A 20,017-nucleotide genomic window follows, 5' to 3' on the forward strand; every position below is an offset into this window, starting at 1 on the left:
CACTAGGCCCTGCTTTTTCCATGTATTCTCCCAATCCTGTGATGTAGGTGCAGTTACTGTTATTATCACCTTACAGATAAAAAACTGGGGCATGGAAAGCATTGGCCATTTGCCGCAGTTACACAGTAGGAAGGGGTGGAGCCAGCATCGAACTCTGGCAGTCTGGCTCCAGAACCCACTCTCCTTACAACTGCATTTAAGGCTCTGGTTCAAGATAGGATTGCTGTTCTCAGTCATATGGACAAGTTATGGTTTGATGTTTTGGAAATTTAGCAATATTCGGACAGGTTTCTGAGTTTACCAATAGGTTGCATAATAATGGTTGACAGTTCAAGTTTCTTCTCTCTACACCTAGGAGTGGAAACAAACTTTAGAGCTTAACATTCCAGGTATAAGGAGAGGAGTATACAGAGTTACAGACATAGAGCATGACTGTGCTATGTATTGCTGTACATCTACCAGTAGCTGAGCATGAGCACCAGAGAAAGGAAATAGATTTGGTATCCTAAGCAAAGTGTTTGGAAATATGAATCTAAGCTTACACTGAAACAGCTGAAGTTTTTACCATAATGAGTTCTGTGTTGTAAGTTAATAAATCTTGATTCAAATTTTTTCTAATAAAATCACAAGAATGACTTGGCTACATTGGTCTAATATTTTTTTATCCATATCATTGTTTCCCCTAAACCATACATACTCAGGCACCCTTCGCTTCACCCTAATTATAACTAGGTTTTTTAAACTTCAGTTTATTTTCTTTGAGCTATAGTTCTGTCTTAGCAGAATTACTCATATTGAAAGGTAAACAAGTAACAGCCCTGTTGTTTCCTGCAGCAAGAATAACTGACACTAACTGTAAATAGGGGACAGTGTAGCACAGCACAGTGGTCTTTTGAGCCATCATCCGATTTGTAGAAACTTTCCAAGGGCCTGGCATTTCTTTTTAACAAGGTACGTTTTGGATTACTTTAGGTGCTGAAAAGACTGACCTATTTTACCCTTCTCCTGGTGGATTAGAGCTGTATGGAGAGCCAAGACACACTACATATCGTTCAAGATCAGACCTGGACTATCCTAGGTCTCCTTTACCTTTTCAAAATAGGTAAAAATTTGATAAAACTTGCCTAGAGTACTTAAATATACTAATACTAATAGAGAAGGGACAGTGTTAGGGCTATGACTTCTTTGCATTGAAATAGCTAAATGTATCTTCAGGAATATATGATTTACATAATCAAAGGCTCAGAATTAAAGATAGCTTTTGGATTTGTAACTGGTTTCCAAGGGTATAAGAAACACCTGATCAAATGTTGTTTAGTAAGTGCTGTGGTTTAGGCATTGGGGAAGTATTGACTAAAACTGGTAGTCTCTGGACATTGTGGGAAAAACCCTAAAGTCTGCGTGACAAGATGCATTTATATAATATGCAACATTTATTGAGGACCTTTGTGACAGGCATTGTACTGGACATTCTTATGATGACTTCATAGCTGCTGCTTTGAATTTATTGAGTTTTTTCCATTATACAACATAGACTCAGAAGTATGGGGGTACAGATCAGGCAGTGTATGAGATGTCTGCCTTTTGAGGGGTGGAGGCTGGTGGGTAAGTTACTTGCCTTGTTTCTGGATAATTTGGATTCGTGTTTATATTTTTTACCTCATAGGTACCCGGGCCCTCCAGCTGATTTGAATCCTGCTTCCTTAGCATGTTCTCAGCTTCAGAATTATGATCCTGACAGAGCCCTGACAGATTATATTTCTCGGCTGGAAGCACTGCAAAGACGCCTTGGAACTGTACAGTCAGGTACTCTTGGCTTAGCCATAAGTTGGCAGCACCACAGTGCTACTAGATAGGCCCATAGCTCCCCTTTCTCTTTTTCAAACTCCTTGACCTTCCTCATTAGGATAATAAAATCTTGGAGTTCAGTGCATGAGTTACCAGGTTAGACTTAGGAATTTAAGTCAAGACATAATTTATCACCCCGGGTCTCAGTCCTCCCCAGAAAGTTTCACTGCTGTCTTCATTCAGCAGATGGATGAGATAAAGTGCACAGTGAGCACCAAGTACTCTGAGGCTTACGGAGTCAACTGGAGAGCATGTTCCTAAGTAATACATGTTGCTAAATAATGCGTACAAATAAGGGGTAGGAAGATGAGAGGAGGGAGCAAGAACTTGAAGCGTTTAACACAGCCATTGTTCACACGAGGACCTTGTGCTTTTATGTTTGATCTGTAAAACCCATCCCATTCAAGATTCTGTAAAAATGACCTTTTATTTTTCTCTGCTCAAAAACACACAAGAATTTCATACTTAATAAAAATGGATTATCGGGAAAGCCTTTTTTTCCTGTCTCCCTTCAATTCACTCCTGATTCAGAGGTTTTGAATCATTTTAATTTAATATGTTTTAAGTCAACTTTTATATATTCTTTTTACTTTTATTAAAAACTTTTTTTCTACTATTCCCACAAACTAGATAGAGCTAATAGCACATTATTTTAAGTTAGTTTATCTTTTCCTATAAGAAATCATCTAACCCAAAAAACTTTTATCATAGCTAGATTTTTTATGTTTTGTTCTTTGTTTTGAGCATCCAAATTTCACAAGACCCAGATTTTTAAGTCCCAAAGATTTTTCAAGAGGCAGGAGGTATAGAACATTCAGCCTGCAGGGCACTTTAAAGAGAATCTTAACATTAGGCTCACCTTGATACATAGCCATCCACAGTGATTTTTAAATATATACTAAAAATCTCTTTTAAAAATCTGTTTTGAAGTATGTAGACCTTTTTTAGGAAAATGAAAAGTATTATTTTTAAATGGAGGCGTAGTAGTAATCTGCCCTTCTGGTACAGGTTAACAGTCTAATTTGAAATCATTTACATATCCTGGTTTTCTCTCATAGGTGCCACTCACTTTCATGCTGGCATGAGGAGATAATCCTTGGGAACATCATGAATCGAAGTAATTTTAAGCAAATTCCCTTTTGTAAATCAATGGTTCTTTTGTGCTTTTTGTATTGTGGATATCCAATGGGACCAACACAAACACAGCTTATGATTGTATACAAATCCCTGCCAGCACATGAAAACAAACTGGAATTTGTACATATAAGCATTGTGTATGTATTCATGCACAGTAATCAATTACATGTGTATTTGTGGAATGCTAATTTAAATGGTTAAATTATAAACCTGGTGTATTTATCAAATGGGTGAAAAGATTAAACTTTTGCGCATTATGACACTGCTGAATGTGTAGCTTGAGGTGTCCTGCACTTTTCTTATAAGGCTACTGAAGTTACCTGTTTCTGCCTAATATATTTGCTACTGGTGATGACAGATATCACTTGTAGAGACCTATTTTTGTATAATGGTAGAAGTTTTGAATTTTATGGGGTATTTTGTCAAGTACTGAAATAAAAATGACTTCGCCATTTTAACCACTGTATTTGAACCTCTTCATTTTTAACTAAGCTATAGTTCTTGGTGCATGTCTTAGTCCATCCCAGCTGCTCTAACAAAATACTGTAGACTGGGTGACTTACAAACATGTTTATTTTTCACAGTTCCGGAGGCTGGGAAGTCCAGGATCGAGGGACCACCAGATTTGGGGACTGGTGGGGCCCGCTTCCTCGTTCATAGAAGGCTGTCTTCTTGCAGTGTCCTCATATGGCAGACGGGCGAGGGAGCTGTCAGAGGGCTCTTTTATAAGGGCACTAATCCTGTTCATGAGTGCTCCCCCGTGATGTAATCACCCCACAAAGGCCCCATTTCTGAATACCAACAAATTGGAGATTATGTTTCAACATATGTGGAGGGGACACAAACATTCAGTCTGCGGCAGTGCTTATCACTTCATTACTTATAGGAAATATGTAGGACTTAGAGATTCAAAAAGTTGCCCTAATCTTATACTCTGGGGATTTTTTTCTCTCCTTCCATTGAATTTTCCATGTGCCTCTTATCAACTTTACATCTAGGTATAGTATTTTTTTAAAGCTATATTGGTATTTTCATGATTAATCCTTATTTGCTCTATTATATTTAATGTTACTTGTGTCCAAAGGTGTGTCCTCACAAAGCCATGTCCACTAAGATGATGCAGAACTCATTTAACTCAAATAATCTTAAATTTTATTAACCACAATATAATGAGCGTCTGCTAAGCCAAGTTCAGATGGAATCTCTCAGAGATAATATAAATCTCATTGTTATTTCTTAAATCCTCCATGATAACATGACAACCCACTAAAACAGCAAGAGTAGTAGTATTTGATGCTTGTAACCAGAATTTTGTTTTACCGTTGGGTATTCTGATTTATACCCATACAAACAAGCTATAAAAACAAATTTTACATTCTTGAAGATTTCATAATACCTGTATTTTCCCTATTAGCAGCTGAGTTTTGATAAGAGTTTGAGAAATAACAAATGTACTCTAAAGCAGATAGTTGAAGGTGAGGGTTGTGGGTAAAACCTTTCATAGCTTGCTATTTTGCTCTGAGAAAGGAGGAGCAGATGGACAGGTGCTCTGATTTAATCTCTGTTCACTCCCACTGTTTGACGATCAGCCCTCTTTATGACATTAGGCCTCTGCCATCAACTTCTTAATGTTTATCAATACTTAGTCTGTCATTAAAAACTAAATCTAGCCCTGCCAGTGTGGCTCAGCAGTTGAGCATCAACCTATGGTCCAGGAGATCAAGGTTCGATTCCTGGTCAGGGCACATGCCGGGGGTTGCAGGCTTGATCCCCAGCAGGGGGCATGCAGGAGGCAGCCGATCAATGACAGTCATCATTGATGTTTCTATCCGCCTCTCCCTTCCTCTCTCTCTGAAATAAATAAAAATGTATTTTTTTAAAAAAAGGAGTTGAACTTTAAAAAAAACACACAACTAAATTTATTAGTCTAAAATAGACTAGTCACTAAACATAGACTAGCCTTCCTCGGGGTTTTAACTTTATTTGTGCCATGAATCTCTCAAGCTTTCTTGTGGAACTAATGCTTTTTAAAGACATGAAATATTATAGAACTGTAAAGGAAAACAATTACATAGAGTCCAATTTTTTTAAATTTTGTGATATAGCCCAGCTGGGCGTGGCTCAGCGGTTGAGCCTCCACCTGGGATCCAGGCGATCCGGGTTCAATTCCCGGTCAGGGCACATGCCCAGGTTGTAGGCTCAATCAATGACACACTCATCATTGATGTTTCTCTCTCTCTCTCCCTCTCCTTTCCTCTCTCTGAAATCAATAAAAATATATTTAAAATTTTGTGATATGACATGTAAGTTTAAAGATCTAAGATCTAGCAGATCTAACAACTACCATAATTTCAAAGTAGTGATGAGAGTAAAAGAACTTCAAGATCTACAACACCTATCATGTGATATGAAAGTATCTATGACTTCTGTTCAGTCACAGGTACTGCTTAATACTAGTGTGGTGTGTTGCCTAAATTTGTAAATAAAGGAAATACTAAATTACAATTTGAAATTAATACAAATAAGGATGGACTTTTTTCCCATCCAAGTTCCTAGATTCCTGAGTTCAACTCACTAAAGCACATGCTTTACACTTCATGAATACAGACTGTATTTCTCTCAAAGACAATGTTAATATGAAAAACTAAAGCAGAGACAAAGTTTAACCTGAGTCCTCCGCTCTCTTCAACTGTTACACACATAAGGGAAACTATTTTGGCCTTATTTAGTCAAAACAAACAGTATGGTCAAATTACAGGTATAGAGACAGGCCCCCAGTTATCATTTGAGTTGATTCTTCAACACAGCCTTCACAGAACGTAGCCAATGATATTACTATTAAGGACCCTGCTTCATATTATCCTAATCTTAAAGCCAGAGTTCCCTGATCTCAGATTTTCTATTTAAAAAACAACAACACACCTTGTTGACCTAAATTAATATTTAATAGAACTAGTAACAGGAAATCCCTAAATAGATTCTGGAGAGGAAGCAGGGAACCACCTTGAGCCAAAGAGAACCAAAATTATCCCTTAGGGACTTTATTTTGGATTTCCACACAGATATGACCATGTGGAACGAGATACAAATTTATCAGGTTGATGAAGTATTTAGTAATTAGATCAAGTTAGTGCAAGCAGTCTTTAGAATTAATAAGTATATTATTTTTTAGGAAATGTAATTAAGTCATTACCATAGATCTCCCTCAATTTCCTATAAGACAGTACTTCTTAAGGACATATTTTTCTACAACACAGTTCCATTGCTGCTAATTATCATCCATCATACCAAAACAATTAATAGGATTCTCTTTCTTCCAAGACTTTAAATGTGAGCTTATTCCCTATCCACCCATCCTCACACACCTAAACATTACACAGGAAGTGCATAAATAATCTAAGGCTTCCAAGTATCTCATTGGGCTTTTATATTTGCAGATTTAGTCCAAGATTTGAATACCCTAAACTTACTTGCCAAGAGTTACATATACTCTTAAAATTAATACCTAGAAATTGTGTTTAGAATCTGCCAATAACCAAGATCCCCCTGAACAATTTGTTTTCACTGACGAGCTTGACTTTCTTAAATAAAGCATATGTAGTAAATATCCATCATAAGGTCTTAGGAAATGTCTGAAAGGCCATTAAATTTTATGGAACCATTCAGTTAAGAAAATATAAAAACCATTAAATTAGCTGTCTTTTAAAGTAACACAAAAAAGAATACACTGAGAGTTGTTGCATCAACTTCATTCTCTTCAAATGCTTTTCTGTTTACAGTGATGTTTCACATATTAGTTCCTTGCAGCATTTTTCATTTTGATCTTCGTTTGTATCGGATAACTGGGTTTTCAGGGGTGTGAATCATGGTTGTATAATTCACAGTGGGAAAATACCCATCAATAAGATCAAATTCATATAAACGAAGCAGAGTGGACCAAATCGTCTTGATTTGCACATAGGCAAAATTCTCCCCAATACAACGATGACGCCCTGTAAAAAAAAAATTTTCATAAGAATCAGTTGAAATTCTTTCTCACTTCTTTTAGCCTGGAGTAATGAAATTTGTTTAGCTACAGTTTAGGTGAAGAACAGATATGCAGATAATTATAATAAAACAATGACAGTCTTTTCACATAAAACAAGAATGTAGCCCTGGCTCATGTGGCTCAGTTGGAGCTTCGCCTGTGCACCGAAGGCTCAAGGGTTCAATTCCCGGTCAGCACACATACCCAAGTTTGATCCCCCAGTTGGAAGGCAGCCAATCAATGTCCCTCCCTCCCTCCCTCCCTCTCTCCCTCCCTCCATCTCTGCCCCTCCTTCCCTCTCCCTTCCTGTCTCTCTAAAAACAAAAAACGTATCCTTGGGTGAGGATTAAAAAAAATATAGTTTTTCAAGAATATAGTTAACAAAAACTCCAGGAGATATTGTGGGGGAATCAGTATATCATTGTCCAACCACTTTACACCTGAAACTAATATAAAACAATATTGAATGTCAACTGTAATTGAAAAATAAAATAAATAAAAACATCCCAGGAGATTTTCATAATCTGTTTTTAGGGGGAAACACCACTTGGGTAATTGTATGACTTTTCCAATCACTTTTTTTGAAACTTAGCATCTATCTAGGTTAAATACATGTAAGGTTTGAAATACACGATGCTGATCTAGTTTGGCAATATACTAGAATATTCTTAGCTTCTCTCCCAAGAGAGCCCTAGTTAGTTAAATCAATATAAACCTTCCAATCAAAACTTAATTACGCTAAGCGAAATAAACCAGTCAGAGAAAGACAAGGGTTTCCAGGCTGATGAACACGAGAAGGTCCTGGGAAAGTGGTCTGCTCTGAGGGCATGGAAGTTCTGCCCCTTTTATACCTCGCCCTATGCATCTCTTCAATCAGGCTGTTCCTGAGTTGTATCTTCGGTCTAGTTAGTAAACTGTTTTCTGAATTCTGTGAGCTGTTCTAACAAATTATGGAACCCTAAGGAGGGGACTGAGAGAACCTCCAACTTATAACCAGTTGGTTAGAAGAACAGGTGACCACTGGACTTGCAATTGGTATCTGAAGTGGGGGGAGGGAAGCAGTCTTATGGGACTGAGCCTTTAACCAATGGAGTTTGTGCTAACCCCAGGTAAAGAATGTCAGAATTGACCTGAATTGTAGGAACCCAGATAGTGTCCACAGAGATTGGTATGGGAAAAATTGCCATACATTTGCAAAAATGTTCCTATTAGGAAAGGGAAAGATATTTGTAAATAAAATTCACATGGATTATTTGTGTTTGTTCTGGTAACGTTATCAGGACAAACATTTCAAATGTAAAATATAATCATCTTACCAGCTCCAAATGGCACATAGGCAAACTTCTCTCCTGATGCTGGATTGTCCTGTAAGTAGCGATCAGGATTAAAGTCCAGACGTTCACTCCATGAGTCTTTAAGTCTTTGATTGACAGTGGGAGAAACACACACCTGATGTCCTGGAGGAATGGTATACCCTGCCACAACCTACAAATGAAAGCAAAACATTTCATTAGGTAATTTTAAAATATTCTTTCAAAAATCAGGCCATTGTGTAATAAAGCATTCATACACATCAGATATACATATATTTAAAAACTAGCTAGATGATAGGCCAGCAAAAAATTATTTTAACTCAAGATGATTTCCAAATGACCCAAAATTGGGCTATAAGTATATACACACAAAAAAGTCGTAATGCCTAAGGGGTAGGGGTAGGACTTCAAGGAGCCTTTCATAATCTGATTTTACTTTCATAGTTAGAGACTCACCTGAGGAGTTTTGACCATTCTCATCATGGTCATTATAGGAGGTCGAAGTCTTAGTGTTTCTTTTATACAGCGATCAAGTAAATTTAGATCCTTGAGCTAAAAAGAGAAAATATTTCCCGAGTTCTACAAATATTTAACATGTTTCAACAGTATTTTAACTTAAATATTATTTTATAAGTTAAATATTTTACTTAGTTAAGTTAAATTTTTTTTTTCTGGGTTATTACAAAATAGCTTATATTCTGGGTAGAAGTGCAGAGATAACTGGTTCAAAGCAGCTGAGATTATCTTGTTCTATTACTGTCTAAGGTCAACAAGAGAAAAGAAGGCAAGATAACAGGAAGAGAGTCAATCACCCTGAAGAATGGCATAACAAGGAGCTATGAAAATTCATTTAAAAAATAACACTAGCGCCCGGCCGGGTGTGGCTCAGCGGTTGAGCATCGACCTAGGATCCAGGCGATCGGGGTTCGATTCCCAGTGAGGGCACATGCCCAGGTTGCGGGCTCGATCAGTGACTCTCTCATCATTGATGTTTCTATCCCTCTTCCTCTCCTTTCCTCTCTCTGAGATCAATAAAGATATATTAAAAAAATAAAATTAAAAAAAACTAAAAACACTAGCAAAAATCAATGTCAGCTTTTCCAACCTGTATACAAATGTTTAGAGCAGAATTAATGATAATAGACAAAAGGTGGAAACAACCCAAATGTCCATCAACTGCTGAATGGATAAACAAATGTGGTAAATCCATATGATGGTATATTACTGGGCAATAAAAAGACTGAAGTACAGTGGTACCTAGGTTTTTGAATGTAATACTTTCCGGAAGACTGAGATCTGAAACATTCGAAAACTAAGGGATCAACAGCCGACAGCCAGGCCTCAGGATCTTGCCCTCAGCGGAAGCCACGTGGCATGTTCGACTTCAAAGGCGTGTTCAAAAACCGAAGCTAAAATTTGGGTTTACAGCGTTTGTAAATCGAAATGTTCATCAACGGAAACATTCAAAAACCAAAGTACTACAACATGGATTAACCCTGAAAACATGCTAAGTAAAAGAAACCAGTAACAAAAGACCACATATTATATGAATGTGGTCATTTATATGAAATGTCCAGAATAGGCAAATCTATAGAGACAAAAAGTAGATGAGTGGCTGCCAGGGATAGGGCACAGGGAAAATCGAGAGTAACAGCTAATATGTACTGGTTCTCCTCTGGGAGTGATATAAATGTTCTAAAATTAAATTGTGATAATTTTACAACTATGAATATATTTTAAAACCAGTAAATTGTATACTTTGAATGAATTTTATAGTATGTGAATTATACATCAAATAAGCTACTATTTTAAAAGTTACTAAAATCAGAAATGAAAGAGGAAACATTACTACTGACCTCACAGAGATAAAAGGGATTATAAAAGAATATTATAACAACTGTATGCCAACAAATTAGGTACTCTAGATAAAATGGATAAATTCCTAGAAAGACATAAATTACCAAAATCACTCAAGAAGAAATAGAACATGTGAATAAACCTGTAACAAGTTAGAGAATGAATGGTAATCAAAAATCTTCCCACAATGAAAAGCACACACATGGCTTCTCTGGTGAAATCTATTAGACATGTAAGAAAGAATTACCACCAATTCTTCAATAACTCTTCAAAAAATAAAAGAGAAAGGAACACTTCTAAACTCATTCTATGAGACATGTATTACTCTGATACCAAAATCTATCAAAGACATCAGTAAAACTACAGATCAATAAAAATGAAAATCCAACAAACCTGGTCATAAGTTAAAGGAGGCAGATTCTCTCCACAGACTGTTTTCTGTTCTAAATAACATTTTTCTTGAAGTGTCTTGTCTCTGGCCAAAAAGAAGCCCATCCAGGCACTAGTAGTTGAGGATGTATGCTGCCCTGCCAAAAGCAGTCCAATAAGCATGCCTGCTATTTCATCATCCGTCAAAGAACGTCCATCTCTACAGAATGAACCACACACACAAATTTAACATTTTAACATTTCATACCTCAACCTTTAAATAAAGGGTCATAATGAGTAAATTTTTCAAGTATAATAGTCTCTTGCATTTGTGAATCAGAAGTCAGAATTTTTTTTCCATTAGGGAAAAGAGACAGACCAATAGAAAATATGATTTCGATTACAAATTATTTCATTGCAGTTTCCTAGCAAACTTTTCACCATGGGTAATCAATGGGATGCCAGTAAGGCACCGGGTCCCAGTAATTTATGTCTCATCCATTTAAAAAGTCCAAAGGTCACAGTTACTAATTTTGCCAGCATCATTACTTTTTAACTGGAGACATATTATTTAACTATGTTTTAATGTGTAATCTCCTGCTTCAGCTTATATGTGATCTGAACAGCTCTTACTTGTAAGTAGAATCTAGTAAAGTTTGGAGAATGTCATCAATTTTTTCTTCTGACTGTCTGCGTCTCTGGATTGCCTTATAAAAAATACTCTTGATCTTTCGATGAGCTCTGTCTCTGCGTCTGTAATTCAAAGACAAAAATAACTTCAAAAAATACTTCCTGGCACCAAGTTCCTTTTGAAAATAACCAGGACCTACCTTAAAGAAACCTTATTTAACTAACTTTAATGATTCTAAAATAAGTGAAAAAACTAAGAACCAAGAGGAAAAAAAGAAACGATGAAAATCATATAATTCTAGGAATTTCCAGGGTACCTCAGGGCAAAAACACGTGTTTTAACACAAAGATCACTGATTCTTAACACACTGTACCTGTGTTCTAACTAAAGGTCTAAAACAAGAATCAAATGATTATTCCTCTAGAATCATTTTTTCAGTTGAACAGAGAGCAGTACACGCTTTTTAGGTTAACATGAAATTTCTATTTTAACGAAATTAATTCTTGCAGCAGATGAAGAGTCACTCTGGTTTTCCTAAAGGATCTAGGGTTTGCAGAAGCTGAGGGTTTATTTAGGACCCCTGAAATCCAGGGTTCAAAACATGCCTGCAGCACACAGGGTTTGATTCTACTCTTCATTTTCTGAGACAACCAAGTTTATGGAGGGTGAAAATACTAGTAGAATCAGAAAACAAAATTTTACCTTTAAAATAGGGTGCTCACTAGGAAACACGTATTGTGTTTTACATGAATTACCCACTTTGACCTCCTGTGAGGTAAAATCTATTATCTTCACTTCACAGAGAGCTACCCAGGATCACAAAGTCAGTGAGCAGTAGAGCCGAAATTTAAAACCAGGCAATCTGACTACCTCGCCCCCTCTTAATCAAGCCTTCTAATAAAAACTCCTGCCCTGCCTCAGTTTAAGTCTGTTACTGAGGATAATATGGGCAGAAGGGAAGAAGATGCTGAATGAAGTTTAACAGCAGGAACACAGCAGAGCCAGAAAACATAAAGCTGTTTAAGAAAATGAATAATTTGGTTGAATCAGCTGAATCAGGTAAAACAGAGAAAGACTGGGCTGGAAAGTCTGGTGAAGGGCCTATCACACCAAGCTCAGGAATTTCTGACTTCATCCAGGAGATAGGGAAGGTGGAAGAGGCTCGGTGCACATTTATGGAGAACCCACCCTAGGTCGAGGGCTGTGCTGAATGTTCTAACATGATACGGATAAAAACATTTGGAAAACGGCAAAGCTCCCTACAGATGTAAGGTGTTAAAAATTCCAAAGACCTCCAGACCGTCTCCTGGCTTCCCATTTTACTCCCACTCCTCTTTATTCTATAAATAGACAGGAGTGGCAGACACAAAAGGACAAGTACCAACTTAACTCCTCTCCACCTCACCTGAATAGAAAAGAATCAACAAAGGGGCAGAAAGCCTGCTAATATTCAAGGCACTAAGCGTCCATCAAGCTATGGGCAATACTTCTCTGTATCACAGTCCATGCCATTTAGGTAATCAAACTACAGTTGGCAAGGAGACGGGGAAAATTAAAGAAAGGCATTAATACTTCAAACAAAAACTTTCACAATATGCTACAAAACAATCAAATGGTCTGAAATAAGTGCTTAGAAGGCCGTATCACTTTTAGGTAGAGTTCAGAGACTTTCCTGAGTACAAGGAATATGTGAGATAAGTAGGTTTTAAAATATTAGAACAGATAGACAACAAACTACCTTCTTAATAAGCTGAAACTTACCTTAAATGAGCTCAGTATATAAAGAAAACCTATCTTGAATTCTTATAGAAGAATGGGAGCTCATAATCTCCCCAAATTTATTTGCTTAATGTTTAATTTTTTTTCAAGTACAGCTGACATTTACTATTATATTAGTTTCAGCTGTACAGCATAGTCCTAAGACATTTATATAACTTATCAAGTGATCTCCCCCGGCAAGTCTAGTACCCACCTGGCACCATACATAGTTTTTACAATATTATTGACTATATTCCCTATGCTGTACTGTACATCCCGGTGACTATTTAGTAACTGCCAATTTGTTCTTCAGTTTGTTTAATGTTTAATTTTTATCTTTGTTAACACAAACTATACCAACACTACAACAATTATGCAAAGTTAAATCACCAAAGGTAGTTTCTTTATCCATACCTGAAACTAGGCAAAGGGAGCCAACCGGGCAACAGCCAGGCTGCATGGCTAAAACCTCCATCCAAATCTGCATATAGTTGGGCCACCTTCTCATTGAGTTGACTTCTGATTTCCTTTCCATGTAAACAATGGCTAGCTGTTAAAATTATGATCTCAGAAAAAGCTTCAAACAAATCTAGAGGGGAAAAGGTCATTCCCATTAATAGTGCCAAAATTATTTTTAAATGTTTTCTTAGAGATACAAAATTGTGAGGGAAAGGTGAGAATAAAAACTTGACTTAAGAACCAACAAGGTCCTATTCATACCATCAAAAAAGCTTATAGACAGATATGTGACTACCTTACCCGGCAAAACAAAGACAGGTAAGAAACCAAATGAGGAAAAGCACCCACCCCACCCCTCTGGACAGCCAAAATCAATGCCACAAAGGCATCTCTAAACCTCACTCAAGAGCCTTTCTCCTTGAAAGATAAAAATGAATATGGCTCGCCCTAGCTGGTTTGCCTCAGTGGTTAGTGTTGGCCCTCAGACTGAAGGGTCCCATGTTTGATTCCGGCCAAGGGCATGTACCTCAGTTGCAGGTTCGATCCCAGGCCCCCGCTCGGGAGGCAACCAATTGATGTGTCTCTCTCACATCGATGTTTCTCTCTCTCCCTCCCTCCCTCCCTCCTTCCCTCCCTCCTCCTTCTCTTCCATTCTCTCTGAAAAGCAATGGAAAAAATATCCTCAGGTGAGGATTAAAAAGAAAAAAAAAAAAGAATATGGCTGTCTGAGTTCAAGGTCACAGTATAACAAAACCAGCAATTGTCATAGTGCATATGACAATTAAGAGGTGCTTCCCAAGGAATCGCAGTCCCAAAACTGAAGAATGAAGTTATTTCCCAAGTCAAAATGGGAGGGTCAGGACTAAAAATTGAAGTCATGACTGCATGTATGAGAGAAAACTCTAACTCTCAATTCATATAGCCCAACACAGACAGATTCATCAGGCAAGCATTATTTGTTTGACACTTAAGTCATAAAAATTATCCAAGCAATTCCATGTTCTTTAATTCCATGTTCACCAAATGAAATTACATTATCATCTAGCTTTCCAGTTAGATTTGCCAACAAAGAGAAGTTCAGCAAATATTCTGGTGTTCTTGATGCTATAATTATGTCTCACTTGTATTTATTAACTTAGCATTCTTGTATACATCAGCTTTTTGTATGGTTAGAAATAAATCACAATAACGCCAGGTATATATATTTTTTTAAATCAAGTTTCTTGACCTTTTATAGAGCTGAAGACCAGACCCAGAACATGGTGACCTACACAGAGGCAGATGTTGCTTGATTATGACAACTGTCTCTGGAGGCAACACCTACTACAGTCCAGAATAAAGACTGGATTCCCAGAAACAGCCAAACATTCAGTACACTATATAATGCAAGAATGCATATAGCCCGGCCCAGCGTGGCTCAGTGGTTAAAGCATCGACCTAGGATCCAGGAGATCGGGGTTCAATTCCCGGTGAGGGCACATGCCCGGGTTGCGGGCTGCAGCTGATCAATGACTCTCTCATCATTGATGTTTCTGTCTCTCTCTCTCCCTCCTCTCCTTTCCTCTCCCTGAAATCAATAAAGATATATTTTTAAAAAAAAAAGATTTAAAAAAAAAGAATGCATATAGTACATTTTAAAAGATTTCTACTGAAAAGGGCTAGAATCAAACTTCTGGTAAAGTAAGCTTATGTATTTAAATTTACTTTTTTCATAGAATAAATCATTCCCATACAGTATTAGATAAATAAGGTACTAAATATGTAATTAAATCATTTAGACTTTTACTTGACCATTGGGAGTAAAAAAATATATACATTTATCTTAAAATAAACTTGGAGAAATTTTACACTGTTTATTCCAAAATCTGATCCTGAACCGTTTTTATATTATTTGTACAAATGAGTTGAACAACATTCATGTTAATTAACCCATTTTAAGGTCTGCAGCAATAAAGTGAGCAGCAATAATCACTTCCTCTCAGATCTTTTTAACTCCATGGTAATCATAGCATGTTCTATCTATTAAATCTGAAGTGGTTTTACATTATGTTCTACTTTGTTTTTTATATATACACACATATTCTTATATTTCTAGTTATTGGAAAAGTAAAAATATTAGGACAAATGCAAAACCAAAATATATTGCTTACTTTTTTCTCCACTTTCTCCCCAGCTTTGAAAGTATTCCTTTGTTTCATTTTCAATTATAGAAACATGCTGTCTAAAGTGGGCTATATTAAGGCCACTTTTTAACATTTTCTTCTGCTCCAAGAAAACCTGAAAAAATTAAGGGCATACAGCATTAAAACACAATTTTGTTTTGTCACAAAATCCACTTAGGCTATAACTCTATAACACTCAAAGAAAATAACCTTCTGAAAAACTGAAAATAAAAATAGTAAAAGGATTTTTTTAAATCATTCTAGATATGGGAAACTTAGAGCATTTATGCATCCATCTGAAGTAACACGTAGAACTGTTACACAGGCCCTAGACAAATGATCAATTAGGCATCCCACTTCCTGGCTTCTTTCCTATATACCTTTTTATATTTGACTCCCTTTTCCTGTTCTGTTATTTTCTAGTCTTCCAACCCAGATACCAACACAATCTCCTGAATGTTCATTATGTGTCAATATTTTTATGTTCCTTCACATATTCTCCTGTTCTATTCCCAAACAAGTAACATTCCCCAATGAAACTATCTTCCAGAAGTTTAATCAGAATATAATATGGTCTTAATAAAATAAATTCACACTAAGACAACTAATGGTTTTAAATCTTTGGGCATTTCTATTTTAAGAATCTGATAAGCTGTGTGAAAAAAAATGGATATATCTACCCAGAGGGTTTTTCTAGGGATCTTGTTTTTGGCCCTGAGAAGAGCCATTCATTCCCCCACCTCCCCCATCCTCAGAAACAACACTTAATGTCAACTCTCTTAACTACTAGTGACTAGGTAGGGTAGTAGGTAATGTGTGATATTTTCACAGCCAGAGCCCACACCAAGCAACTGGGCCAATTATCTCATTTGGGTTTTACATCAACTTACAGCACTATTTGACTTTAGCGGGGAAAAGAAATCAAACAAACTTCTAAAGTCAAAGATCCCTAGCTCAAAAGAGCTCTCATGCTAGAACTTCAGGCAGGAGTGGGAAAGTAGGAAGCCCTCCAATGAAATAATGGAATTATCTTGTTACCTTCTCAAATCAAATTCCAATAAGCTAAGTCATCATTGATTCTATTTCTTTGTATAAGATACCCTTTAAAATTGCTTGGCCCATGCCAGCCACTATAAAGCAAAATACCCGTTGTTTGTCAGTTACTCGTGGCTTTCCTTCTGTTAAATCTCATGATTCTCAGATTTTTGAACCAAGGAATAAACTGTTTCTACATTTTAAATGTATGCTATTACACTACTAACTATAACTACTATAGTATAAATTTATCTTTCTTGAACAAACAGTGTCACCTACTGGATTAGGCACATCATATGCAACTCCCTTCCCAAACACAGGTGTTGTCAGATGACTGTAGACATCTTCTGCATTCAGGTCTTCATTTTTACTATTAAAAAGCAGTGCAGCAGCATCACTCCCCAGAAGATAAGTAAATGTCTTGCCCATCATTGTAAAACTAAACACAGGTCCATACTAAAGAGAAAAAAGGACCCATATTGATGTTACCAAAAAATATACAGCACTAAGACACTAATTTCTTAAGTCACAAAACAATACATTATTGAAAATAAAAACTTTCATAAACCTTAATGCAATTCTTCCCCAATTTTTATCCAAATTTGTAATTATGTTCATCCAGTTGCAGATGGAATATAAATAAAAATTTTTATTCTGTTTTCACTGTTTATATTGAAAATATTTTCTATCTTATACACAGACATCATAATGTTAATAATTATTCTTTCATTATTAGACATGCATGATGTGTCAACTTTTTACTTGTTATATACAATTCTTCAATGAATATCTTTGAGAATACAGATTTTTTCCATTGGCTAGAGATAAATTTACAAGAGTAGCTAAAGGATATGACCTTTCCTACAGTACTTGCTATGTGAAGACACCAAAAATTTATTTAGTTATCAGTTTTACCACTATCTTACCAACAATGTGATTCAGCTTCCCTAATCTATAAAATGGGAATAATAGTACCTACTTCATAGAACTGTAGTAAAGATTAAATAAATTAACATAGATATGTTAGAGAATTAGTGTATATATATATATATATATACACACACACACACACATATAGTATGTATTATATGTACACACTATATATTAGAGAAAAATGCATATATCAGAATGGCTTGGCCATAATAAACATTATATAAGTGTTTTTGTTATTGTTATTATTATTATTACTAAAAGTATAGACTTGGAAATCAAACCATATGTAAATCCTAGCTGGGCTACATTTTTTTTAATGTTCTGCCATTTAAAAGTTTGAAAAGCATTAATTTATTTTCCTCCAATCATTTGGAAGACTTACCTTCTCATATGCATTTTCTAAGAATTCAATTGGACTTTTCCCAAATGCTATGGCATGCCCAAGGAATGGAATTGGAGAGAAAATGTATGGTGGACTTTTCTGCAAGAGAAAACAAAAAAATTTCAGTTTACATTTTAAGAGAGAAATCCAGTTCAGTTTCATGACCAAACAAATGAAATTTGCCATTAATACTGAAAAGTTACCAAAAAATGAAGCATCAAAAGTAATAAAGGACATCTGTAATATTTTGAAAAACAAAAAAAATTAGTTTTTTAAAAAGTAATAAAGAACAGCTAAAATGCCAAACACCTTAGGAGGATCTACAGTAAAATAAACAGAAACTCAAAACATGGTATAGGATAAATGACTACACAAACACAAAGGCATTGCAATTATAAATGCTGAACACTGTCCAGAATATGTCCAATGCTATTAATGGTGGCTCTAGGCAACTTGCCTAATCATGAGAGGGACCAAAAAAGCAAACTTAGTTTCTTCACCACTTAGTTTCTTCACCACTTACTCCCATTACCACTCACAATTTTAGTCCCAGAATCTTGCCTAAAGAAGGTACAGAAAAAGATAAACAGTAACTTGAGGTACAGAAATAAAGGAAATGTTTAAGAAGTGACATTTATCAGTAAACAGAACACATCTCATGCTTCTCTCACTGCAAATGAACTAGATCCACTGATTTTAAAGAGTAGATCCACTGTAGCAGAAACTCTTAGGCATTCACTATAAAAGGTACATTAGATGCCCCCAAAAGAGACTTGCAGATTACAGCATTAAGTCTCCTGGAAATCAACTTGAAATTGAAAAAGACTCCTCAGATCTTTGGTGGTCTCAAAGAGTAAGAAGCACTACACACTCTTCAAATAGTAACAACGATCTTAAAATACTAAGGCTACTTTACTTTCCAAAGATAAATACCACTTCCTAAAAAATCCCATGTGTCGGAAAAATAATAATACTGCCTCATGCCTGTTATGGTTCAAATAAAAATTATTTTTAAAACGACTTAGACAATAGTTTGTACCTTCCACTGTCAGTAAAAGGGCAGTTTTTAAAAGCAACTAGTTGTGGGCTGGTTAAGGATGCATTCATCAAATAGAGAAGGGGTCAGTAAAGCCACTAAATTAGATAAAGTGCTTTTATTAGCACTACAGTCACTCTACCAAAATGAACGCACTCCCCCCTTCATACTGCTATAAATCGCCATCAGGGGCAATGCCACAGCCCCCACGACACTGAACCACACAAGGGCAGTCACCAGGATGAAGGCCACCAGGGCCACAGCTACCAACAGCATCGCCACCAGGGCCCCCACCTGGCCGGCAACACCCCTCTGGAGGCCAGCACGGCACCCAGCGCCACAGTCCTGGCCACAGCCTCCAGTTCTGACTCTGCCATTAGGGCCACCGGTACCGCGGCCAGCACAGAATCACTATGACCACAAAAGCGACAAGCACGACCCGGGCCAGGACCAGACACGCGGCCACCGCCAGAATCTGGGCCGTCAGCGCCCAGGCCAGCAAGGCCAGGGCAGTGGCGATGCGCCCGCCGCCAACGCCCAGCCGAGCTCAGCGGCTGTCGCCGCCCCCCAACCCTGCCCCCACCTTAGTCTCCGCGTCCCCCTCCCGGGCCCCCGGGAGTGCACGTACCGTCCCGGCCGGCGGGGGGGCGAGGTAGCCGACGGCGAGGCGGAGCAGGTAGACCGTGCTGAGCGTGAAGGCGCAGGCGATCAGAAGCAAAGAGAGGATGTTGCCGCCGGTCACTTTCTCCATCGCCTGCCCCAGCACCGACCCGCCCGCCTGCAGTAAACCCAGCAACGCCATCCCGCCCGCCGCCGCTTCGATTCTCCCCTGACGCTGGAGGCCGAGGTCGCCGCCGCTCTTCCGAATCGACCGCGCGACAGAAGCCGGCAGACGGGTGTCCGGAGGCGGCCCCGGCCCCCAGGTCTCCTACTAAAGCCGGGCACCCCCTACTCCCGGCTCCCGCGCGCACCACCCGGGCGTCACAGGCGGGGCGGGGCCTGCCGCTGGCCACGCCCCCTAGCGGGGACTCTATAAAGTCCAGGTCTCCTTACTCCGGAGAAAGGGCCAG

At 37.6% G+C, this 20,017-nt stretch overlaps 2 protein-coding genes across 5 annotated transcripts in view; one reads left to right on the forward strand and one right to left on the reverse strand.

Annotated features, from left to right (window-relative positions):
* AKAP9 (A-kinase anchoring protein 9) overlaps positions 1 to 3,443 on the forward strand; it is a 137,219-nt gene extending 133,776 nt beyond the window's left edge. For all 4 annotated transcript variants that reach the window (XM_087821151.1, XM_087821149.1, XM_087821150.1 and 1 more), the window contains 3 exons: positions 973 to 1,102; positions 1,667 to 1,806; positions 2,907 to 3,443. In XM_087821151.1, coding sequence (XP_087677277.1) covers positions 973 to 1,102; positions 1,667 to 1,806; positions 2,907 to 2,941 — 305 coding nt within the window. In that variant the 3' untranslated portion in view covers positions 2,942 to 3,443. The remainder of the gene's footprint in view (positions 1 to 972; positions 1,103 to 1,666; positions 1,807 to 2,906) is intronic.
* A 2,558-nt stretch (positions 3,444 to 6,001) lies between these two features.
* Positions 6,002 to 19,861, reverse strand: CYP51A1 (cytochrome P450 family 51 subfamily A member 1). Its single transcript, XM_016218894.2, has 10 exons — positions 19,576 to 19,861; positions 17,912 to 18,010; positions 16,876 to 17,052; positions 15,550 to 15,676; positions 13,355 to 13,529; positions 11,185 to 11,304; positions 10,576 to 10,771; positions 8,782 to 8,877; positions 8,329 to 8,497; positions 6,002 to 6,977 (listed from the first exon to the last, which is right to left on the reverse strand). The coding sequence occupies exons 1-10, from the start codon at positions 19,747 to 19,749 to the stop codon at positions 6,799 to 6,801; spliced, it is 1,512 nt and encodes a 503-aa protein (XP_016074380.2). The 5' UTR covers positions 19,750 to 19,861; the 3' UTR covers positions 6,002 to 6,798.
* Between the last annotated feature and the right edge of the window lie 156 nt (positions 19,862 to 20,017).

The sequence above is a fragment of the Miniopterus natalensis genome, chromosome 10, assembly GCF_054644295.1.
Source record: "Miniopterus natalensis isolate mMinNat1 chromosome 10, mMinNat1.hap1, whole genome shotgun sequence".
In the NCBI taxonomy this organism is placed as follows: domain Eukaryota; kingdom Metazoa; phylum Chordata; class Mammalia; order Chiroptera; family Miniopteridae; genus Miniopterus; species Miniopterus natalensis.